Below are 25618 nucleotides of genomic sequence, written 5' to 3' on the forward strand. Positions count from 1 at the left end.
TTGTCATGGTCTTGCACTATTATACATTTATATAGCGCTTAACACATTCTGTAGTGCTGCACAGAGAATACTGGTCCATACTGAGCCTCAGAGGAGCTTACATACCAATATCTCCGCACAGTCACACACTATTACTATGACTATGACATATACCACAGTGCTGCACAGAGAACACTGAGCCAGTCACCTCAGTCTCTGCACCAGAAGAGCTTACAATCTAATGTGCACTCTTGATGATGTCATACACTCTTCTCAGCTCACCTGTTCACTGGCAGCAGGAAGTTTATGTGGCTCATCGCTCAGCACCATCAGATCATCAATGATTGCCTGCAGGTGGGTCACCTCTCCCAGAAGGTGGATTTCCCCTGTCTGAAACAAAAGAACATTGTGTTTGATGTGAGCACAGCTGGGTGGAGGAACAGGACATATTGTCCCCATCAGGGGGCTCACAATGTCCATGTGGCTCTCAGCTGCCTGTAATGTTGCTTGTGTCCCATTAGGTGCTCAAAGTACTCTCTGTGTTACATGATTGCAATAACTACAGAGCTGAACAAGGATCGTTCAGTTTATACACTGTATGTCTGTAAACCCCTGGCCATCACTCATATAGGAGTTTGGTGGACCTATTCGAAAACCATAAGCTTTAATATGGAGTTCCACCACCCTCACCATGGCCATCAATATAGAATAGTCCCTTTAACATGGTTATTAATACAGATTTTTCCAACCCCTATCATACCCAATAACATGGAGTTGTCCATGCCCTGCCATGGCCATTAATATGGAGTTGCTATCCCCCCCACCCATAACCTTAAATATGTAGTTGCCTCTCTTCCCCTTCACCATGCCAATTAATATGGAGTTGCCCCTCTCCCATGGTCATTAATATAAAGTTGCTTTTCTCCCCCATAGCCATTAATATTGAGTTGGCTCTCCCTCTCCCATGGCCAATAATATGGAACTGCCTTCCCTCACCCCATTGCTAATTATATGGAGCCCCCCCTCCCATAGACATTAATATGGAGTTGCCTCCTTTGTGACTATAACAGCCTAGAGGCGATTCAGTTCGCATTGTGCGCTATACAAGTATTTCATTCATTCATTCATTCATCCTCCGCTCTTCTAGGAAGGCATTCCACAAGATTTTGGAGTTCATCAAGAAAAGAACTCAGCTTGAACTGGATGGACTGGTGTCTTTATTCAACCTTACCAATTATGTAACTACCGTATTTATCAGCGTATAACATGCACCCTTCTCCCCTTAAAATTGGAGGAAAATCATGGGTGTGTGTTATACACCGATCCCCATGGTCTGTGAGCCGAAAAAGAGCGAGTGGCGATGAAAAAGACAGAGCGCCGGCGAAAAAGACTGAGCGCCACCGAAAAAGACTGAGCCGAGTGCTCGGCTCCGCTCGCAGTAAAGCTGTTCCGCCTCCCTGCTGCCTCTGGAGTGAGCACTGCTCGCAGTCCTGCCCAGACTGGGCGGGACTGCGAGAGGAGCCGAGGCGAGTACAGCAGAATACACAGACTCTGTCTATCTCGGCGGCGGGAAATTTAAATGTGCCGCAAATGACACTGGGCAAGGCTTTACATGGCACTGGGCAAGGCTGCAAATGGACACTGATCATTCTGCAATGATGGACAAGGCTGCTGATAAGGCTGCATTGATGAGCATTTAAATGTAAGTTTCTAAACTTGGGGTGCGTGTTATACGCCAATAAATATGGTATGTAAAGAAGTTATTTGCAAGTACAAGCCTTCATGTGAATATCTAGAAAAGGGTCCACATCAGCTCTGCGGTCTCTAATGTAAGGGGGGCTCTGCGAACTCTGAAGTGGATTTAAATGTAATGGGGGAACTCTGTGGACTCTGATTTAACCAGTTGCCGACCGCCGCACGCCGATGTACGTCGGTACAATGGCACGGGCAGGCATAAGGACATACATGTACGTCCCTTGCCTCCCGCGGGTCGGGGGCCCGATCGGGCCCCCGCCCGGTGCCTGCGGCGGTCGGTATTCGTACGGGAGCGATCCCGGACGAGGGGACGGCCATTCATTCATGGCCACCCCCTCGCGATCGCTCCCGACGAATAGAAATCCCCGGTGACATCACTTCCTCTCCTGTAATGTAAACACAGGAGAGGAAGTGATGTATTCTCTCCTCCGTGTCGGTATTTTTCGTTCCGACACGGAGGAGAGCGGATCAGTAAGTTGCACCAACACTCACACACACAGTAGAACATGCCAGGCACACTCACACCCCCCCTTTACCCCCCGATCACCCCCCCAATTACCCCTGCCCCCCAGTCACAGTGACACCAATGTCATTTTTTTTTTTTTTTTTGCATTGGTGTCATTTGTGACTGTAATAACTGTTAGGGCAGTTAGAGTTAGCCCCCTTTAGTTCTAATGTACCCCCCTAACCCCCCCAATAAAGGTTTAACCCCGTGATCACCCCCCGTCGCCAGTGTCACTAAGGCTGGGTTCACATTGCAGCGGTTTATGAGAACGAATGTGATTCGCACCGCACTGCAGTGCAAATCACATCCGATCTCTGTGCGATTCGAGTTCAGCCATTCGCCGCACCCGCCGCACCCGCCACACCCGCCGCACCCGCCGCAAATTCGCACGGGACCCTTTTTTTGGCCCGCAGCAGAATCGGATCGCATGGGTGTTCACACCATGCGATCCGAGTTTGCAGATCGCACTGCGATATGCGAACTGATCTGGGGGTGTCAGTAACATTTCACTGACACTCCCAGCAGTTCGCATAGGGCAGTGTGAACTGCCGCCGGGAGGCATGCGATGCGGGAACCCGCCGCGGATTCGCGGCGTTTCCGCATCGCTCCAGTGTGAACCCAGCCTAATAAGCGATCATTTTTCTGATCTCCGTATTAGTGTCACAGGTGACGCTAGTTAGGCAGGTAGGTATTTAGGTTCGCCGCAGCTTTTTATAGCGCCAGGGACCCCCATATACTACCGCATAAAGCCCCCTGATTGCCCCCTAGTTAACCCTTTCACCAGTGATCACCATATAACTGTTACAGGTGACGCTGGTTGGTTAGTTATTTTTTTATAGTTTCAGGGCACCTGCCATTTATTACCTAATAAAGGTTTAACCCCCTGATCACCCGGCGGGTGTCATTTGTGACTAATAACTGTTAGGGCAGTTAGGGTTAGCCCCCTTTAGTTCTAAGGTACCCCCCTAACCCCCCCAATAAAGGTTTAACCCCGTGATCACCCCCCGTCGCCAGTGTCACTAAGGCTGGGTTCACATTGCAGCGGTTTATGAGAACGGATGTGATTCGCACCGCACTGCAGTGCAAATCACATCCGATCTCTGTGCGATTCGAGTTCAGCCATTCGCCGCACCCGCCGCACCCGCCGCAAATTCGCACGGGACCCTTTTTTTGGCCCGCAGCAGAATCGGATCGCATGGGTGTTCACACCATGCGATCCGAGTTTGCAGATCGCACTGCGATATGCGAACTGATCTGGGGGTGTCAGTAACATTTCACTGACACTCCCAGCAGTTCGCATAGGGCAGTGTGAACTGCCGCCGGGAGGCATGCGATGCGGGAACCCGCCGCGCATTCGTGGCGTTCCCGCATCGCTCCAGTGTGAACCCAGCCTAATAAGCGATCGTTTTTCTGATCGCTGTATTAGTGTCACAGGTGACGCTAGTTAGGCAGGTAGGTATTTAGGTTCGCTGCAGCTTTTTATAGCGCCAGGGACCCCCATATACTACCGCATAAAGCCCCCTAATTGCCCCCTAGTTAACCCTTTCACCAGTGATCACCATATAACTGTTACAGGTGACGCTGGTTGGTTAGTTATTTTTTTATAGTTTCAGGGCACCCGCCATTTATTACCTAGTCTCACTAGTGTACCCCTAAATTTAGGGGTGTCTACTTTCCAAAATGGGGTCATTTGGGGGGGGTTTGTGCCATCTTGGCATTTTATGGCCTTCAAAACTGTAACGCCCTTAGAAAGCCTGAAGGCGGTGCTTGGTTTTCGGGGCCCCGTACGCGGCTAGGCTCCCAAAAAGTCCCACATATGTGGTATCCCCATACTCAGGAGAAGCAGCAGAATTTATTTTGGGGTGTCATTTCACATATGCCCATGGCATGCGTGAGCAATATATCATTTAGTGACAACTTTGTGAAAAAAAAAAAAAAAAAAAAAAAGTTTGTAATTTTCCCGCAACTTGTGGCAAAATATAAAATATTCCATGGACTCAACATGCCTCTCAGCAAATAGCTTGGGGTGTCTACTTTCTAAAATGGGGTCATTTGTGGGGGTTTTGTGCCATCTTGGCATTTTATGGCCTTCAAAACTGTAATAGGTAGTGAGGAGTGAAATCAAAAAATTACGCCCTTAGAAAGCCTGAAGGCGGTGCTTGGTTTTCGGGGCCCCGTACGCGGCTAGGCTCCCAAAAAGTCCCACATATGTGGTATCCCCGTACTCAGGAGAAGCAGCAGAATTTATTTTGGGGTGTCATTTCACATATGCCCATGGCATGCATGAGCAATATATCATTTAGTGACAACTTTGTTAAAAAAAAAAAAAAAAAAAAAAAGTTTGTAATTTTCCCGCAACTTGTGGCAAAATATAAAATATTCCATGAACTCAACATGCCTCTCAGCAAATAGCTTGGGGTGTCTACTTTCTAAAATGGGGTCATTTGTGGGGGTTTTTGTGCCATCTTGGCATTTTATGGCCTTCAAAACTGTAATAGGTAGTGAGAAGTGAACTCAAAAATTTACGCCCTTAGAAAGCCTGAAGGCGGTGCTTGGTTTTCGGGGCCCCGTACGCGGCTAGGCTCCCAAAAAGTCCCACATATGTGGTATCCCCATACTCAGGAGAAGCAGCAGAATTTATTTTGGGGTGTCATTTCACATACGCCCATAGCATGTGTGAGCAATATATCATTTAGTGACAACTTTGTGTAAAAAAAAAAAAAAATTTTTTTTTTTGTCATTATTCAATCGCTTGAGGCAAAAAAATAAAATATTCAATGGGCTCAACATGCCTCTTATCAATTTCCTTAGGGGGTCTACTTTCCAAAATGGGGTCATTTGGGGGGGTTTTGTACTGCCCTGCCATTTTAGCACCTCAAGAAATGAGATAGGCAGTCGTAAACTAAAAGCTGCGTAAATTCCAGAAAACGTACCTTAGTTTGTAGATGTGACAACTTTTGCGCAAACCAATAAATATACAATTATTGACTTTTTTTTTACCAAAGACATGTGGCTGAATACATTTTGGCCTAAATTTATGACTAAAATTGAGTTTATTGGATTTTTCTAATAACAAAAAGTAGAAAATATCATTTTTTTTCAAAATTTGCGGTCTTTTTACGTTTATATCGCAAAAAATAAAAATCGCAGAGGCAATCAAATACCATCAAAAGAAAGCTCTATTTGTGGGAAGAAAAGGACGCAAATTTTGTTTGGGTACAACATTGCATGACCGCGCAATTACCAGTTAAAGCAGCGCAGTGCCAAAGTGTAAAAAGACCTCTGGTCATTTACCAGCAAAATGGTCCGGTCTGAAAGTGGTTAAGGAGGGAATCCTGTGATTAAATCCATATGATTAGAAATGTTATTTAATCACAAAATATATGTATAGTGTATAGTGTATACTACAAAAAAAAAAATTGCTGTGCACCGCTAAAGAGTTTGGGTTTGGCTTAAGGAAAAGGTGGCAACCTTACCCAAGATGACTGTAGTAAAGGGCCCCAGGATCAATGGGAGGGAAGAGGGGAGTCAAGGGGGCCCTTAATGGATTTTTGCATTGGGGCCCTGAAGGTTCTGGTTACATCTCTGGGTTGGGGTCAGGGCTCTGTGCAGGACGCTTGAGTTCCTCCACACCAAACTGGTCAAACCATGTCTTTATGTACCAATAAAACGGGTGAAAATATTTAGCAGTTTGTGAAATGATCCATCTGAAATGTTATTAGCTTAGACCCCTTTTTGATACAAGCATCCCCCATATTGTACTGTTTGGTTGAACAATAACTGAACCCCTTGATTATGTTTCCATGTTTAATGCATTGAGTTGCACTTGTCCCATTGGCTGTTTGACCAGTAGGCATACCTAATAAAGTAATGCCAAGTGCACATGGCTTTGTTGAAAGGCCTTGGACAGATGTTGATTTCAGTCATGTGTGATGTTAGGTACTCACCACCACAGGCTGTAAGAGTGCAACGAACGTACAGAAGCGCCCGCGCTCCTCGATAAGCGCCCTGCGGACAGCCTGCTTCTCCGTCTCCTCCAGCAGCAGGTACATGTCGTTCACATCCTGTAGAGCGTGGTCCAGCTGGGGCTGTAGATCACCCTTCCCTGTGTGCCAAAAAAAAACAGCCATTGTCACATCAAGGGCCACAGTGGGGGTCTGTGTTATGTGCGCCAATCTATGGCACTAAATTATACCCAGGCCAAGGACAACCAATCAGAGGCCAGCTTTAATTCCTCAGGGGTGGCAATAGTCAACAAAATAGGTTTTTTGTTCTCACTGTAAAATCTTTTCCTTAGCATCCATTGAGGGACACTGGAAGCCAATAACTGTTGGGTTAGAGTGGCATCTACCAATCTTCCTTTAGGCGGCAGTATAACCCGACAGGTAATGACATCCTGTTTCCCTTAATGGATGAGAAAGGAAGTCGTCATTCCATCAGCAGTGGACCGTACGGAGTCATAGATGTGAATTCATTTGAGGAAAATGAAGGCTGAGCTGGACCATGAAGTAGACCAGTGGTTCTCAACTCCAGTCCTCAAGGCGCCCCAACAGGTCATGTTTTCAGGCTCGCCATTGTTGTGTACAGATGATTTGATCAGTTTCACTGCCTTAGTAAATACCACAGCCGTTTCATCTCCAGGAAATCCTGAAAACATGACCTGTTGGGGCGCCTTGAGGACTGGAGTTGAGAAACACTGAAGTAGACTGTGGACTCTGTTGTCTAATCTTTATATTGGTTGCTTGTTTTGGGTGTTTCTTGCTTGTTTTATCTGTGTCTCCGATGGGCAGATTCTCTCTATTTGTCCCGGTGTCACTGAGAAAAGACGTGACAGGAAATCCTGAACATTACAGCCAACATGAATGGAAAAGGTGACAACTAAGAGAAGCTCCACTCACATTGTAGCTTTCCTCTTGTCATGTCACTGGGACAGGAAGAGAGAAGGATCTACTCATCAGGACACAGACCCAATCCTGACAAGTGTTCTCCATCCACAACTGAAGGAAAAAAACCTTCAGATACCTTGTTGTGTGAAATATTATTTTGTTTTCCCACATAGGTAATGCTCTGTCCTTAGTGAATGAGCCCCCATACGTGTAGGCATGGAGAGAGCTGTGATTGGAATAATACGATATATATATATATATATATATATATGGGGAGAGAGAGAGAGAGAGAGAGATACACTATACTGTCAAAAGTATTGGGACACCTGCCTTTACACGCACATGAACTTTAATGGCATCCCAGTCTTAGTCCGTAGGGTTCAATGTTAAGTTGGCCCATCCTTTGCAGCTATAACATCTCCAACTCCTCTGGGAAGGCTGTTCACAAGGTTTAGGAGTGTGTCTATGGGAATGTTTGACCATTCTTCCAGAAGCGCATTTGTGAGGTCAGGCACTAATGTGGACGAGAAGGCCTGGCTCACAGTCTCTGCTGTAATTCACCCCAAAGGTGTTCTATCGGGTTGAGATCAGGCCAGTCAAGTTCCTCCACCCCAAACTCTCTCATCCATGTCTTTATGGACCTTGCTTTGAGCACTGATCCAAATCATTTGGTGGAGGGGGGATTATGGTGTGGGGTTGTTTTTCAGGGGTTGGTCTTGGCCCCTTAGTTCCAGTGAAGGGGAACTCTTAAGGCCTCAGCATACAAAGACATTTTGGACAATTCCATGCTCCCAACTTTGTGGGAACAGTTTAGGAATGTCCCTCTTCCTGTTCCAACATGACTGCACACCAGTGCACAAAGCAAGGTCCATAAAGACATGGATGAGCGAGTTTGGGGTGGAGGAACTTGACTGGCCCGCACAGAATCCTGACCTCCACCAGATAGAACACCTTTGGGATGAATTAGAGCGGAGATTGTGAGCCAGGCCTTTTCAGCCAACATCAATGCCTGACCTTGCTTCTGGAAGAATGGTCAAACATTCCCATAGACACACTCCTAAACCTTGTGGACAGCCTTCCCAGAAGAGTTGAAGCTGTTATAGCTGCAAAGGGTGGGCCAACTCAATATTGAACCCTACGGAGTAAGACTGGGATGCCATTAAAGTTCATGTGTGTGTAAAGGCGTCCTAATACTTTTGACACTATAGTTTATGTCAGGGGGATCCGATGTTAAGACAAAGGTGGAATACACAATGAACTGTAGTGTGATTCTGTAAAAAAAAAAAAAAAAGCACAAAAAAGCTGAAAAACGTGCAGAAACTTTTCGAAGAACCCTTGCATGTTTTAATTATTTTCTACAATATTTTTTACAACACTTTTGGGGGGCTTTGGTGAAATATCAGGAGTCTAAATATTTAGACTCCTGGTGTCTCAATTTTGAGGACATAGATCCCCAATCAGGAAAGAGATGGTCGGCACTCAGGATGACATCCAAAATGGTATTCCTTTAATAAATACATGTATAAAGCTGTAAAATATCCTACGCGTTTCGGACGTTAGTCCTTAGTCATGGCTAAGGTCTAATGTCTGAAATGTGTTGGTGGTTTTACATGTATTAAATAAAGAAATACCATTATGGATGCCATCCTGAGTTTCCGCCCATCTCTTTCTTTATTCTGGTACGTTGAAGATATCAGCAGCCTCAAGGTCTGAGCATCAGGTGGATCTTTTATGTAGGAAGGTTGCAGCGGCCTGTACACCTGTTTTCCATAGATCTCCAATCCTTCCTCTGAAGCCTCAGCTGCACTGCAGATGCATGACCGGTAAGGGCTCTGTACAGAAGCTTCCTGTTCATTCACAAACTGAAGCACAGTAAGCACAGTTTATTATGCATCATTTACGAATGAACACATTGAGTGATCACTACTGATAAGATGTATTTACAGCCCCCCCACCCACCCTCTGTATCCTCAAACAACCCTGTGTGCCCGCAACAACAGCCAACAGGAAGAAGAGGAGGGGAAGCTGGCAGAGCTGCAGGGAAAAAGGGCACATGGGGGGCTGGGCAGCAGGAAGATTGTCGATAGGGGGTGGTGATTGGTGTAGTCGGGTGGCAATTCTTGGAACCAGTGGGAGGAAGAGGAGGAGAGGCTGCCTTTCAGCTGCTGTAGGGAGAGCCACACAGGAGGATTTGTTCCAATAATTATCCCCCTGTCGCACCTATCAGCCTCCCTGTCCACGATCCAATTCCCCCTACTTGTTAGCTGCTTGGACCCTCCTACTGAACTGATGGGGCCCAGGCCCTGTGCAGGAGAGCCAGCGGTACCCCCTTACTGGTGACCCTACACCTGTCTAAATCCTCCATATACAGTCAATGGGAATATCTGGTCTGACGGATTCTGGAGGAGACTCTCTGGAAACTTCCACAATCCAACCATACCATTAGACATTTGGAGACGAAAACATTTATTTTATTTTGTTTCATTTCAATCCGTTATTTACATCAATTTGTTTAGTTAAATTAGTAAGTTGTTTAATTTGTTTTTGGAATTCTTTTGTTTATTCAAATTTGAATTGGTTCGCATTTTCCAAATTCAAATTGATTCAAATTCCATTCTAAATCCTTTAAAACTTATTCTATTCAAAATTCGAATTTTGGAAGATGGTTATATTCTTTCTGTTCTATTCTATTGTTTTTTCTATTCTATTATTTTCTGTTCTAATTCTATTGTGTTCTATTATATTCAAATTTATTCTATTCAAAATTCGAATTTTGGAAAACGGTTATATTGTTATATTCTTTCTTTTTTATTCTATTCTTTTCTATTGTTTATTGTATTCTATTCTTTTTTTTTTTTTTTTAATCTTTTATTTATTTCAAGAAACACAGGAAAAAAAAGGGGGGAAAAAAAACACACATCTTCTAACCACAATTCAGGTAGATCAAATTAACATCATTCGTCTCAATCATAACCTTCGAGATATCATAATATATATGTACATATATATTACATATTAGCCATTTCTAGTGTATTGTATTCTTTTCTAATCTTTTATTTTATATCCTAGTCTAATCTATTCTTTTCTATTCTATTCAAATTTATTCTATTTGAATTTTGGGATATATATTTTTTCTATTGTATTGTTTTTTTTTATTCTATTATTTTATTTGCCATTCTTTTCTTTTTTTCTATTCTTTTCTATTGTGTTCATGTTCTAATTTATTCTCTTTAAAATTTGAATTTCAGAAGAGGGTTATTTCATTCTTTTCTATACTATTTTATTCTCTTCAGGAATTCAAATTTGAATTTGATTCGAAAACTATTTGAATTCGAAAAACGATCTGAATTTGGTTCAAAAACTATTCAAATTCAAATTTTTTCCCAGATTTTGTTTCGTTATTTAGGATTCAATTAAATTCATTACTATTGTAATTTGGAGATCCGGATACATTCAAATTTCCGAATAACGAAAAATTTGTCTGAATTTCAATTCAGAAAGTAATGAACTGCACATGTCTAGTTACCATACATTGATCTTTGATTAAAATGCCTCTAGAAGGAGGTGCAGAGGATTTCTCAGTGCATGCTAGAGGATGGCAATATTAGGCGATAGAAGGAAACAAGAACGGTAAAGTGTGTCTAAACCCAAAAACATAAAATGTATCACAGCATCCCCGTCCTTAGATGTGACCGCTGCATTCATTTCCATTTTCCCTTTATTTTCACCAGGTGATCCTGCCAGTAACACACTCCACGTCCTAAGCTGACGACGCTCCCCGAGGAGCAGTGTTGTCACCCAAAGCTGCTCTCCCGGTTTGGACTACAAACCCCACCCCCCTCTCTTCATCCATGTTCTTTTGTAGTTCACATAGAAGCTGGAAAAGCTGATAACATTATGTGAGATTTCAAGTCAGCTCCAAGGAAGTGACATGAACACGCCGGATTTCTGGCAGGATCAACAGGTGATTATTTTTGTACTTGCTGAAAATGTTTTCAGCCCGATAAAAGAAAACAAATGCAGACACCACATCTAAGGATTGGCATTGGCTGCAATATAGAAAAATGTTGTTTATGTCTTTAGATATCGTTTAACATGCTGAATTAATATCAGAAAATAAAAATAATAAAGTATATTAGGACGGACAGAAGAACCCCTCCCCCACCACTTACCGAGAACTTCTACTAGTGGATTGGAAGAGTCGTAGGAGGAGAAGGAGAAGCCATGCAAGAAAAAGGAGAGAAACATCAAAGAGGAGAGCAACATTATTCCCAGTCATAGCAGGAAACAGTTAAAATATCTGTGAACCCTTATCTTTAAAACAACCTATGCAGTTTAAAAGACAAAACATTTGTGTATACATATAAAAAACATTATAAATCCTTTTTTATTTTTTTTAAGTGATCACATACCCTCTGTTCTCAGCTGCATAAATAGCTAAGGGAGGAGAAACAGCAGTACACTGGTCTTCCCAATTAATGGCTGTGCCAGGGGGGAGTGTCAGCATAAGTCTGATCATTTGAGGAGCAGGCTGAGTTCTCAGCACGGCCAGAAAACTGACCACGCTGTGCTTTCATGTCTAGCATGGTCAGTTTTTAATAGGAAAGCAGAGTTAATGGCAGGAGCACCAGATATTTTACACAAATAAGCAATACAAAGGGAACAGGATACTTTTCCATACAAGTACATAGTACAGCGGGCACATGTCAGGACTATGGAAGGATCTTTTATTAAATTTAGGTTATCCATTATTATGCCCCATACACACGGTCGGATATCCCGACGGACCACAAAATCCGTCAGATTTTTTCAGACGGATTTTGGCCGAAACTTGTGTTGCATACACACGGCCGCACAAAATTGTCGGAAAATCTGACCGTTCTGAACGAGGTGACATCAAACACGTATGTCGGGACTATAAATGGGGCCAGTAGCCAATAGCTTTCGTCTCTTAGTTTATTCTGAGCATGCATAGCACTTTGTCCGTCGGAATTGTCTACACACGATCGGAATTTATGCGATCGGATTTTGTTGTCGGAAAATGTTAGATCCTGCTCTCAAACTCTGTGCGTCGGAAAAAGTCAGATGGAGCCCACACGCGGTCGGATTTTCCGATAACATGATCCGATCGCACATTTTCCGTCGGAAAATCCGACAGTGTCTATGGGGCATAACAATGTAGGGAAGGATCCTTTATTATAACAATGTATCAAGGGATCTTTCATTAGATTCATATTATACATTATAACAATGTATGGAAAGATTCTCCAGTACTGTCTCCTTCCATAAGAAGTGTAGTGTGTATATAGCACAGTACACATGTAAGTGATACGGCCGGCAAGCAGTTATAGCACTCTATTGTTGTAATTGTTGTAGGTGCTATGTACTATTCACTCTAAACTATATCTGGTGCTGTAGTAATATACTAGTGTCTGTGTGTTTATACTGTATATGCTTGTATATTCTGCACAGGAAGGACGTTTTTTTTTCCTGCTCTCCTCTGTAATGCTGTTCTCACATGTGCTGTTCTCCTACACAAGTAATGCTGAAATCTACATTTCTCAAGATCTCAGTGCCTCATCTTATCACATAACCAACAGGTTATGTGCACTAAACAGAACACTACAAACTGCTGAAAAATGACAAAGCTCAACAATACCACCCACCGGCTGTCGAAATTCACATTGGAGACAACTTGCGGCAAGTACTGAATACAGACAGACTCATTTGTGAGGTCAGGCACTGATGTTGGAGAAATTGCCTGGCTCACATTCTCCACTCTAATTCATCCCAAAGATGTACTATCGGGTTGAGGTCAGGACTCTGTGCAGGCCAGTCAAGTTCCTCCACCCAAAACTCACTCAAACATGTTTTTATGGACCTTGCTTTCTGCACTGGTGAGCAGTCATGTTGGAACAGGAAGGGGCCATCCCAAAACTGTTCCCACAAAGTTGGGAACATGAAACTGTCCAAAATTTCTTGGTATGCTGACACCTTAAGAGTTCCCTTCACTGGAACTAAGAGGAGAAGCCCAACCCCTGAAAAACAACCTCCCACTATAATCCCTCCTCCATCAAATGATTTGGACCAGTGCACAAAGCAAGATCCATAAAGACATGGATGAGCGAGTTTGGGGTGGAGGAACTTGACTGGCCTGCACAAAGTCCTGACCGCAACCTGACAGAACGCCTTTGAGATAAATTAGAGTGAAGACTGCGAGCCAGGCCTTCTCATCCAACATCAGCAATTGACCTCACAAATGCGCTTCAGGAAGAATGGTCAAACATTCCCATAGACACACTCCTAAACCTTGTGGACAGCCTTCCCAGAAGAGTTGAAGCTGTTATAGCTGCAAAGGGTGGGCAAACTCAATATTGGGCCCTTCGGACTAAGACTGGGATGCCATTAAAATCCATGTGTGTGCAATAGCAGACATTCCTAATATTATTGGTAATATAGTGCATGTGCAATTATAGAGCAAATTAAAGATAACCACATGGTGGCGCTACTGCTATGCAGCCTTGCAGAGTGACATAACGCACCAACGCTTTAGAGGCCAGAACCAAGCAAGAATTAACACTAGAATGTACCAAAGGAAAATGAATTCATGAATATAACAGAAAAAAAGAAAATATGCAATATGAAGAGAAACCTATTAAGTTGCACAAGAGGACAAAGCAAAGTAAAGAAAGCCGAGCATGTTTTGCTGTAAAAAGACCAGACACCTGAAGAAAAAAAAAAATACATTCACCTATGGCATAGGAGATTGGAGCACCAAAACAGAGAATCCACAAAAGGAATTAACAAAGAGAGGTTTATCAGAAGATATGACAATGCTGCTGTGCAAAATGCTCATGAAATGCAAGTATGCATGGAAGCAAAAGACACAAGTATTCCACTTCCAGAGACCTGTAAGGGTAGGGTGTGTGTTACAGTAGGCGGATAATGCCTCCTCCATATGTGCCAAGTATGTGTGGGTTCTTTGGGCTATGAACAGGGTCACTAATGTAGCACCCTCTAGTGTGTTACCAGATTAGTACAGGCAAATTTATGTAGGACTCATGGTTAGTTTGTGAGTCTGAAATTGGGTCACGGTTTACTGCAGGTCAGGCTGGATGACTCACAGATGCAGGCCTCTGGTACCTCCCCCTGGATCTGAAAGTTAGAGGGTGGAGGCAAAGAGGAATGATCTGCATACTTGTGGAAACTTGGCCAATCCCAAGGCAGAATGCTCTGGCAGGGTGGCTAAGTCAGCTCTTAAATATGGAGGAGCCAGGCCAGAAGCAGAGTTGGGTGAAAGATGGAGTGCTGAGGAGTCTGTGGGTCTAGGGAGGCTCTGTCACGCAGGAGTCAGAACAAGAGATGGAACTCTTAATAGATAAGTTAAGTTCCCCACTATATTCTTCTGAACAACCTGAAATTAGAAGATCCACTTGGGTGAGAAAAGGGATACCACCCTGCAAGCTGTCATATGCTGCTAAGACACGTAACTTGGTTGAATCAACATCCTGGGAAGACGTAGAAAAAATACCAAAAAGTAAAGCCAATAATTAAAGGCAGTTTAAGAAGAAATAAGATTGCATCAGGAAAACAAAACCTGGACACGCAAGAAACTTCCTCCAAAACTATAGGAAGCAAGTGAATTTTTAAAGTGAAGCTCAAAGCTGAAGGAAATATCCACAAATATATGGCCAGATTAATTGCCAAGGGATATTCCCATGAATTTGGATCAGATTACGATGAAACATTCGCTCCTCTCGTAAAAACTCTCCACTATCTGAACCCTTCTTAGCATTGCGAGTGAAGGAACTAGATTTCGAAAACGCTTTCCTATACAGAGACATTAAGAAAGATCTCTACATGGAGCAACCACCAGGGTTTGAGCAAAGACACAACCTTGTGTAAACCTCAAATGAGCATCTACGGCCTTAAAGCGGGAGTCCGCGTATTTTTTTTTTTTTTAAAGCCAGCAGCAACAAATACTGCAGCTGCTGACTTTTAAAATAGTGACACTTACCTGTCCAGCGTGCCCGCGATGTCGGCACCCGAAGCCGATCTCTTGATCGTCTCTCGGGTGCTGCCGCCACCATTTTGGGTATGGAAATCAGGAAGTGGAGCCTTTCGGCTTCATTTTCCGGTTCCCTACTGCGCATGCGCGAGTCGCGCTGCGCAATAAGGATGGACCCGCTGCCTCTGGGATCTGTGTGTTTCCCAGCAGGCAGCGGGGGACTTTCGGAAAGGGGCGTAACCTACGCCCCTTTCCGCAGAGAGCTATCCCGGAAGTGGGTGCAGATACCTGTACTGTACAGGTACCTGCACCCCCCTCCCCCCTGAAAGGTGCCAATTGTGGCGCCGGAGGGGGGGAGGGTTCCGATGAGCGGAAGGTCCACTTTAGGGTGGACCTCCGCTTTAAACAATCTGCAAGGATGTGGAATGATAAAGTAAATGTACTCAGGAGAGAGGTATTCTCAAGAAGCAAAGCAGCTCCCATTCTCTATTTCAGAAATCAATAAGACAGATGTCTATGCACCCTATTTTATGTTGATGACATTATATTTTTACAAGAAGGGAATTACAATCACAAAGTTTGCAAACTGAAAGAGAACTTTGGAATTAAAGAGCTGGAGAACATCAGCCAATATCTTGGGATCCAAATGAAGAGGAAAGAAGATGGAAGTTATCTTCTCAACCAAAGTCAGAAAATTGCAGAAATCTTGAAACAGTTCCACATGGAAGATGCAAAAACTTAAGACACCCATGGAAACAAGATACCAAAATAGCAATGAAGCAGAAAACTTGCTACCCAACAATGACATGTACTGCAGAGCTATAGAAAAGCTAGTATACATTGCCACTGTGACAAGACCAGACATAGCTGCAGGAGTAGGCATATTCTCTGGAAAAGGTTCAGCTCCCTATCAGCGTGACTGGCACATAGTAAAAAGGGTGATACAGTACCTAAAGGATAAAAATTCAGATTAAGCTACAGCTACCAGCAGCATCAAATCCAAAACAAATTGGGTAGGTGGATGTTGATTGGGCCGGAGACTGCACACAGACTCAAATTTACAAGTGGTTTATGCCTTCCAGTATGGTGGAGGTACCATAAGTTGGTTTAGCCAAAAGCAAAATCTAATTGAAGCTGAGAACATTGCAACAGCATATGCATGTCAGGAAGCAATATGGATTGGCCAAATTTTAACGGACATGAGTGTAGACATGAGTGTAGGACGAAGCAAATTGACGTGAAATATCATCTGCTTAGGGACACTCAAGAGCAGGGTGTTATCGACATTCACTATTGCCTGTCAGAAGAGATGACTGCGGATGCACTCAATAAACCATTGTTAAAGGAACATCAGAGTCTTCTACAAAAGAACCTAAACCTCATATAGCAAAACACAGGCTGTTAAGAGGGGTGTTGGAATTGCAACAGCATGTACTATGCACTCCAAACTATAGATGGCACTGTAGTAATATATTAGCATCTGTGTATGTATACTGTATATGTTACAACTTGTATATTCTGCACTGGTAGGAGTTTTTTTTCTATCTCTGCTCTCTCCTGTAATGCTGTTCTCACATATGTATGCTGTTCCCTTATACAAGTAAAGCCATTTCTCAAGATCTCATTGCCTTATCTTATCACATAACCAACAGTAATACCTTGCACTCTCTGTATAGCATTGTCCTCCATTCCAGTACTGGCTCCTTCCATAAGAAGTGTAATGTGAATGTAGCACTTTCTCGTAATACCTAGCACTCTCTTTATAGCTCTGTCTGTCTGTGGACATGTAGCGGCTTCAATAGATCACATTTACATTGTGGTGTTCAGAAATTCCCAACAGATTTTTAGCCTGTTTATATACAGAATACAAGGGGAAGGGATCTGAGGGGGTCTTTGAGATCCATTACCTTTTCGTGCCTTTTTCTGCAGCTTCAGTGTATCAGAAGATTTCTTTTTGATCTCATGACGAGCTCGCTTGTATTCTGCAGAGACATAAATGGGATGCGAAGGAAAGGCATAAATGGGGTGAGAAGGGGAGACACAGATGGTGTGGATTTGGCAGTGTATGACAGTGTAGATGTGATTGGGGTTCCCTGATAGTGTGGTCCTTGACTATGACAGCTCCATTCTGAATACAGCAATTTGGTCACGGACAATGGGAGCTCCGTCCTGAATAAAGAAATGTGGTCTCTGACCATGGGAGCTCCATGCCAAATAGAGTAATGTGGTCCCTGATGGAGTGGTAATTGTGCAGTTGGCTTACCTCTGGCGTGCTCCTTGTCCAGTGTGTTTGCGGTTTTCTTCCAGTCCTCGATCCTTTCCTGGAGAGGAGTTATTAGACTCTCCATGAGAGCACTACAAAAGAGATCAAAAAGAAGGAGAGGTGTGGTCAGCTCTATAATATCCATGATGGGGGGTGTGGTCAGTTATATAATACCCAGGTTGGGGGGTTGTGGTCAGGTATAGAATTTCCAGAATAGCGGTGTGGTCAGTTATACAATTCCCAGGATGGGGTAGCCATCAATTATAAAATACTCAGGATTTGGGGTGTGGTCAGTTTTAGAATACTCAGGATGTGGTCATAGAATACCCAGGATGGGGGTGCAGTCAGTTATAGAAAGTCAGGTAAGGGTATTACCTGACTTTCTATTACTGACTGCACCCCCATCCTGGGTATTCTATGATTATCTGACTTTCTATAACTGACTGCACCCCCATCCTGGGGTATTCTATGACCACACCCCCATCCTGAGTATTCTAAAACTGACCACACCCCAAATTAGATGTTGGATGGAGTCAGTTTTATAATAACAGGACATTAGAATTGGTCACCTGAGCAGCAATACAGCCATCACAGGACACCGTGGCTCTTGAGCTGCCATTGTGGTTGGCCAGGTTAAGGAGGACACTCCAGTCAGGTTATGGGGGGGGGGATCTGTGGTCAGTTTATGGGGGGGGGGAGGTGTTTCCGGTCCAGTTATGAAGGGTATCTTATCAGGTCATGGAGGGGTCTCTAGTCAGGTTCTGGAAGGCCTCTGGTACAGGTATGGGGGGCTCTGGTCAGGTTATGAGACGGGGTCTTTGGTCAGGTTATGGAGGACCCCCAGACCGCTTGTAGGGGGACTCTGGTCAAGTTAAGGGGGGGTCTGGCCCAGTTATGGGGGAAGTCTCTGACCCGATTATGGGGGTCTCCTGTCAGGCAGGGCAGATGTGGTTCACAGAATATTTCTAAGCTCCTCACTTGGTGAAATGTCTAAGTTTGCTCTCGATGCTTCGATGTCTCATACACATTCGGGTCAGTGCGGATCCGATGTCACGTGTGGCCCCTGTGAAAGAATCAGAAAATTGTTTTTAAGTCTAAATCTCCCAATGAGTTTCATTAATTGTGCAATCACTATGTTAAAATATTTCTCCTTCTGTGGGCGATGTCCCTCCCCAGTGGGGACCCAGATATCAGGAAATGTCTATAGAGGTTTATCTGGAATATTCACTTAGCAAACTGACACACAGTATTTTGCATGGCATGGTGTCATTCATGTCGAGTTCCCCCTATGCACAGAGTATAGTATCTGGCACCTGTAGTACAGCACAACACATATGCCATGCGATGATGGTGCCTCATTACAGAGTTTGCCTGACTGGGTACTGAACTCCTAATCTGTCAAGCCTGGTTATTCTGTCTGCATCTATCCATCTCTGCATACGATGGACTTCCATATGAGAGACCGCTCTCTGTGTCACCGATTCAAAAGAGATATTCCCTTACCGCGAGTATTGGTCGCCATGTCTGCCACTTTCTGAAAGGCATCAAGGAAGGCAACAGCAGCCAGCACTGTGGTCCTGTGGGGGTAGAGAATGTGTCAGTAATAGAACTGCAAGATATAAAGGGAAAGCATGCAGGGGGTCCCCAAAAACACACAAAGGATCAGAGTATGGGGCGTATCCAAAAACACACAGAGGGTCATAGTATGGGGCATACACCAAAAACACACAGAGGGCCAAAGTATGGGACATACCCTAAAAACATACAGTGGGCCAAAGTATGGTACATACTCTAAAACACACAGAGGGCCAAAGTATGTGGCACAGCCTAAAATCACTCAGAGGGTCGGAGTAGTAGGGGGTGTACTCAAAAAACACAGAGGGTTGGAGTATGAGGCCTATCCCAAAATACACAGAGGATCACAGTATGAGGCATACCCAAAAAACACGCAGAGGGTCAGAGTGTGGGGCATACTCCAAAAACACACAGATGGAGTATGGGTCATACTCCAAAAACACACAGAGGGTCAGAGTATAGTGTGTATTACCAAAAACACACAGAGGCTCAGAGTGTGGGGCTTACCCCAAAAACACACAGACGGTCAGAGAGTAAAGCTATTCTTCTGTATTCAATGCAAGCCTGGATTCAAGCCTGGCACTTGTATACAGATAATGGCATATGCATATACAGTACTGTGTAAAAGGTTTAGGCAGGTGTGAAAAATGGCTGTAATGTAAGATTGTTTTTAAAAATATATATTTAAAAAAAATATATATATGTATTTTTTTTATCAATTTACAAAATGCAAAGTGAACAAACAGAAGAAAAATCGAAATCAGGTCAATATTTGGTGTGACTACCCTTTGGCTTCAAACTGGCATTAATTCTTCTAGGTATACTTTTGAAGGAACTTGGCTGGTAAGTTGTTCCAAACATCTTGGAGGACTCACCACAGACCTTCTATGGATGTAAGCTCCCTCCAATCCTTCTGTCTCTTCATGTAATCCCAGACAGACTCGATCAAGTTGAGATCAGGGCTCTTGGGGGGCAAAACCATCACTTTCAGGGCTCCTTCTTCTTTATCCTGAAGATAGTTCTTAATGACATTGACTGTATGTTTTGGAGTTGTTGGCCTTCTGCAGAAAAAATCTGGGGAATAATGGTGTGCTCAATGATTTGAAATACAGGCAGATTCTTATCCATCATACCAGACCATCAGGGAGGCGTGCGATTGGCTCCAAATTTATTTTGCAGCTGGACAATGACCTCAAATATACAGCCAATGTCATTAAGAACTATCTTTAGTGTAAAGAAGAAAGATGAGTCCTGGATGTGATGGTTTGGCCCCCACAGAGCCTTGATCTCAACACCATTGAGTCTGTCTGGGATTATATAAAGAGAAAGAAGGATTTGAGGCAGCCTATATGCACATATAGCACTACTATAGGAGCTGGAGGATTACTGTCCAGGTCTTCCACACAGGCTTTGCCCCACAGCCAGGCACACAGGCTCATTCACACGTTTCTTCAATAACCAATCTAGGGGATGTTGTTTTTGTGGTTTTTATTTTTGGAGAAGTTGAACAGAGTTGAGGATAGTGGTGGGCTTCTCGAAAATCAGGAACTTTGAGGACTTAGGTATTCTTCAGGACATGCTATATTAAGGTCCAGGCTTGAAACAAAAAGTAGACTTCAGCTTTGTAGCAGTAATTAGAGCCACAAGAGCAAAGTCCCTTTAAGTAGGAGATTAGGTAGACAAAGCTTTTCAGGACACCAGCCAGTGTGCCCTATATAGTACCTGATGGGTAGCAAAAGCGCAAAGGTCCCCCAAGATCTCTCGAGCGTCTGTACTCACAAGGCCCAAGGACAGCTGGTAGCCTCCATCCAACTTCCAAGCAAAACCTTCCTGTGATAGTAGACCAAATCTTCAACAGACAGCCCTCCCTCAGTCACCTCTCTTTTGCTCCCGGGTCTCAGCATTCAAGCATTACTCACCTGAGGTAACAGCTTCCACCTGGGAGGGCAGCATGCCCCCTAGGCTGGACTAATCCACTCTGGAAAAAGACCTTGAGCTCAGTGTGTTTGAAGAATAAATACAGTCTCCCAGCATGCCATCAGAGCCTGCCTTTGTGGGATAGGCCAGGGCTGTATCAATATTCATGCTGCCATCTGCATAGCTCCACACCTATCATCCAGCAACTTCTCCAGTTCCCTGGATAGAGAGGAAGGTATAGTCCAGACTGACAGCAGCTGAACCCACAGAGCAGACCTAACCAGCACATTGCAGCTTCACTGAATACAGTGAGCATAATATGCTTTTACCTACCAAACCAATACAGCCACACTGACTACAGTGTGGCAACTAAATTTACCTATTGAAAAACACGACTTTAACTTTTCCTAGCACCTATCTGCTACACACCAATGATCTGTGCTTAGTTCAAGATGGAACAACCTACCTGCCAAATTCCTTCAAAAACTGTGTGTAAGTGAACCTAGAAGAACTGATGCTGGTTGGGAAGCAAGGGGTGGTCACACCAAATATTGATTAGATTTTAATTTCTCTTCTGTTCATTTACTTTCTATTGTGTTAAAGCGGAGGTCCACCCTAAAATGGACCTTCCGCTCATCGGATTCCTCCCCCCCTCCGGCGCCACAATTGGCACCTTTCAGGGGGGAGGGGGGTGCAGTTACCTGGATAATCCAGGTAACTGCACCCACTTCCGGGCTAGCTCTCTGCGGAAAGGGGCATACATTACGCCCCTTTCCGCAAGTGCCCGCCCCCTTCCGCAAGTGCCCCGCTGCCTGCTGGGAAACACACAGATCCCAGAGGCAGCGGGGACCGTCCTCATTGCGCAGCGCGGCTCGCGCATGCGCAGTAGGGAACCGGGAAATGAAGCCGAAAGGCTCCATTTCCTGATTCCCATACCCAAGATGGCGGCGGCAGCACTCGAGTGTCGATCTAGAGATCGGCTTCGGGTGCCGACATCGCGGGCGCGCTGGACAGGTAAGTGTCACTATTTTAAAAGTCAGCAGCTGCAGTATTTGTAGCTGCTGACTTTAAAAAAAAAAAAAAAACGCGGAGTCCCGGCGGACTCCCACTTTAACTGACAAAAAACCAAACTAGTAATACTTCTATTTATGAAAGTATTCTCCATTTACAGCATTTTTTTAGACCTGCCAACGATTTTTACACAGTATATATATATATATACACAGTATCTCACAACAGTAAGTACACCCCTCACATTTTTGTAAATATTTTATTATATCTTTTCATGTGACAACACTGAAGAAATGACTCTTTGCTACAATGTAAAGTAGTGAGTGTACAGCTTGTATAACAGTGTCAATTTGCTGTCCCCTCAAAATAACTCAACACACAGCCATTAATGTCTAAACTGCTGACAACAAAAGTGAGTACATCCCTAAGTGTAAATGTCCAAATTGGGCCCAATTAGCCATTTTTCCTACCCAATATCATGTGACATGTTACTGTTACAAGGTCTCAGGTGTGAACGGGGAGCAGGTGTGTTAAATTTTGTGTTATCGCTCTCATAGTGGTCACTGGGGACTCAACATGGCACCTCATGGCAAAGAACACTCTGAGGATCTGAAAAAAAGAATTGTTGCTCTACATAAAGATGGCCTAGGCTATAAGAAGATTGCCAAGACCCTGAAACTGAGCTGCAGTACGGTGGCCAAGACCATACAGCGGTTTAACAGGACAGACTCCACTCAGAACAGACCTCGCCATGGTCCACCAAAAAAGTTGAGTGCACATGCTCAGCATCATATCCAGAGGTTGTCTTTGGGAAATAGACTTATGAGTGCTGCCAGCATTGTTGCAGAGGTTGAAGGGGTGGGGGGACAGCCTGTTAGTGTTTAGACCATACACCACACATAATGGCTGTGTGTTGAGTTATTTTGAGGGGACAGCAAATTTACACTGTTATACAAGCTGTACACTCACTACTTTACATTGTGGCGAAGTATAATTTCTTCAGTGTTGTCACATGAAAAATATTTACAAAAATGTGAGGGGTGTACTCACTTTTGAGAGATACTGTGTGTATGTATATATATATATATATATATATATATATATATATATATATATATATATATACGTATACATATATACACACACACACACACACACACACACACACACATTATATTGACAAAAGTTTTGGGACGCCAGCCTTCACACACACATGAACTTTATTGGCATCCCAGTCTTAGTCCGTAGGGTTCAATATTGAGGTGGCCCACCCTTTGCAGCTATAACAGCTTCAACTCTTCTGGGAAGGCTGTCCACGAGGTTTAGGAGTGTGTCTATGGGAATGTTAGACCATTCTTTCAGAAGCGCATTTGTGAGGTCAGGCACTGATGTTGAACAAAAGGGCTGGCTCGCAGTCTCCACTCAAATTCATCCCAAAGGTGTTCTGTCTGGTTGAGGTCAGGACTCTGTGCCGGCCACTCAAGTTCCTCCACCCCAAACTCACTCATCCATGTCTTTATGGACCTTGCTTTGTGCACTGGTGCGCAGTCATGTTGGAAAAGGAAGGAGCCATCCCCAAACTGTTCCCACAAAGTTGGGAGCATGAAATTGTCTAAAATGTCTTGGTATGCTGACGCCTTAAGGGGCCAAGCCCCATCCCTGAAAAACAACCTCATACCATAATCCCCCCTCCACCAAATGATTTGAACCAGTGCTAGGGTTGCCACCTCATACCTTTAAACCCAGACACATATGAAATACCCAGGTTCTGAGGATAATTAAATGCAGATAAGGCACCAAGTCAGTTTAATTACCACCTTAATCAGCCACAAAACCTGTGTAATTCATATGTGTTTGATTTTAAAGGGAAATCAGCAGTGGCAGCCCAGTATTTCTCCAGAGCCCCTCACCATGCCATCTCTCAGGTGTCTGTATAACAGAGATCACCTTATGATGTTCTGATCAGATTTATGCCCCCCCCCCCCCCCCCCCCCGAGGAGAGGGGAATACATCCAAAGATTCACTCAGTACAGCATCAGCAATGGGAAGGAAGTGGACTGTCCAGGGTAATTCTTCCTTCAGACACACTGATAACTGAAATCCAGGATGGTATTTGTAGGTTGTCAGAGAACATGGTAAATTTGGCATTCTGAGTTTCCATGAAGAAATTCTCAGATTTGGCAAAAAAAATTAAATAATTTCTACAGTTTATTTGTAACTTCATTGATGTTATATTATTATCAAAATTGTCTTTATTTTTGAAGCCACAATGCATTACAGCTTATAGACCCCTTTCAATGAGGCCATAGGGTGGGACAGTATAATGAGATAAGGGACTCACCTGAGCTGGGAGTGCAGTTTGGTGGCTTTGGAGCTGAAATCCTCCCAGATGGGGTAGGAGGTCTGGAAGAGACAGAAATACAGAGATACAGGGTTAATATAACACAATAATAAATATCCTCCGTATACAGAGCAAAGAAACATTATGCTTTGTACCATATTGACACATCACATCTCTCGTTCCTCTACTTTGTATCACACACGCATATTCCACTTCCTATTCCTCTACTTTATATCCTTTATATCTTATACTCATGTAGCAGGCTTGTTGTAATGTAAATTCTTCTTTTGGCCACAAGATGGAGACAGAGAGATGCTGACTGGTCCTTCCAGAAAACTGAGAGAGAGAGAGAGAGAACACTGGGAAAAAGGAAAGTTTCAGGAAGTGCTGAGGGGGGGAAAAAGAGAGGGAAGTACTGAGGTAAAAGAGAGAGAGAGAGTGCTGACAGGAGACAGAGGAGGTTGCTTAAAAGAGAGGGAGATACCAAGGCTCAAAAAGTCCTTTGCTGGGACACAATGACACGTAACAGTGAGGAGAGGAGAAGTGTGTGAAGGGAAGGAACTGAGGTGCCAGAGTGAGGAGAGAGACACACACTGACACCAGGGACTGTGTGTCCCAACAGAGGAGGAGGGATATCCTGAAACAAAAAAAAAAAAGAGTCTGTGAGGAGAATAAGGAGAGCGGTCTGAGAAGAGAGAGAGGGAAAGAGAGAGAGAGAGAGTGTGTGGTGAGGTGACAGGTGTGAGGAAAACTGCTGAGACTGATAGGACTGAGAGAGAGAGACTCTGAGAGCATCAGAGGGGGAGAAAGCAAAGCTTTTCCAGAGACTTCCAGGAGAGTATTGCCTGGAGCCGGAGGAGTGAGGTGGGGAGCTAGGAGCAAAGACAGCCATGTGGTCCACTATTTATTTAGTCAAGGGACCCTACTCAGCAGCCCAGCACCACTCAGCTCAGCAGAGACGACCCACGCTTTTCAGGAATCGAGATACCCATCCGTGTATTGGGTCAGCCGCTGCCTGTTCACCTTGCGAGTTTTGTGACCAGTCATCTCAATCGGCCATCAGCAAGAGATCCAGTGCAACAACATCACTAGGAGCATCAGGAGCCTGAACCAGCACCTGGGACTATCATTGTGTCATCACACAGAGGACTGGTGAGCAGGTGTAAACCCAGCATCCTTCTTGACACCATACAGACACTGCATGCAGACACCAATTTCCCTTTTTAGTGTCATGGGATGCTTGTTTGGAGTTGCCATCTCTAGTAGTTTGTCCTTTTAAAATTTCTACCCAATGGAACATTCTAGACGATTACTGGTTCACACAAGCTTGTTTAAACCTACTCTTAAAACAAGGGCCCCACCGTTGGCTAGCAGAAGA

At 44.1% G+C, this 25618-nt stretch overlaps 1 protein-coding gene across 5 annotated transcripts in view; it reads right to left on the minus strand.

The window, feature by feature from the left end:
* MTSS2 (MTSS I-BAR domain containing 2) overlaps nt 1-25618 on the minus strand; it is a 94919-nt gene that overhangs the window by 19346 nt on the left and 49955 nt on the right. For 3 of the 5 annotated variants that reach the window (XR_013262550.1, XM_077453520.1, XM_077453499.1), the window contains exons 2-9: nt 24241-24302; nt 18900-18973; nt 18375-18459; nt 17397-17488; nt 17041-17115; nt 11298-11309; nt 6187-6344; nt 262-369 (exon numbers count right to left, since the gene is read on the minus strand). Coding sequence is in view for 4 of the 5 variants with exons in the window: in XM_077453520.1 (XP_077309646.1) it covers nt 262-369; nt 6187-6344; nt 11298-11309; nt 17041-17115; nt 17397-17488; nt 18375-18459; nt 18900-18973; nt 24241-24302 (666 nt within the window). In the remaining variant the exon portion in view is untranslated. The remainder of the gene's footprint in view (nt 1-261; nt 370-6186; nt 6345-11297; nt 11310-17040; nt 17116-17396; nt 17489-18374; nt 18460-18899; nt 18974-24240; nt 24303-25618) is intronic. The other 2 variants (XM_077453527.1, XM_077453510.1) reach the window with 1 other exon arrangement.

Source organism: Lithobates pipiens, unplaced genomic scaffold (genome assembly GCF_037356315.1).
Source record: "Lithobates pipiens isolate NorthernLeopardFrog02 unplaced genomic scaffold, aLitPip1_a1.2 Scaffold_10, whole genome shotgun sequence".
Classification (NCBI taxonomy): Eukaryota; Metazoa; Chordata; class Amphibia; order Anura; family Ranidae; genus Lithobates; species Lithobates pipiens.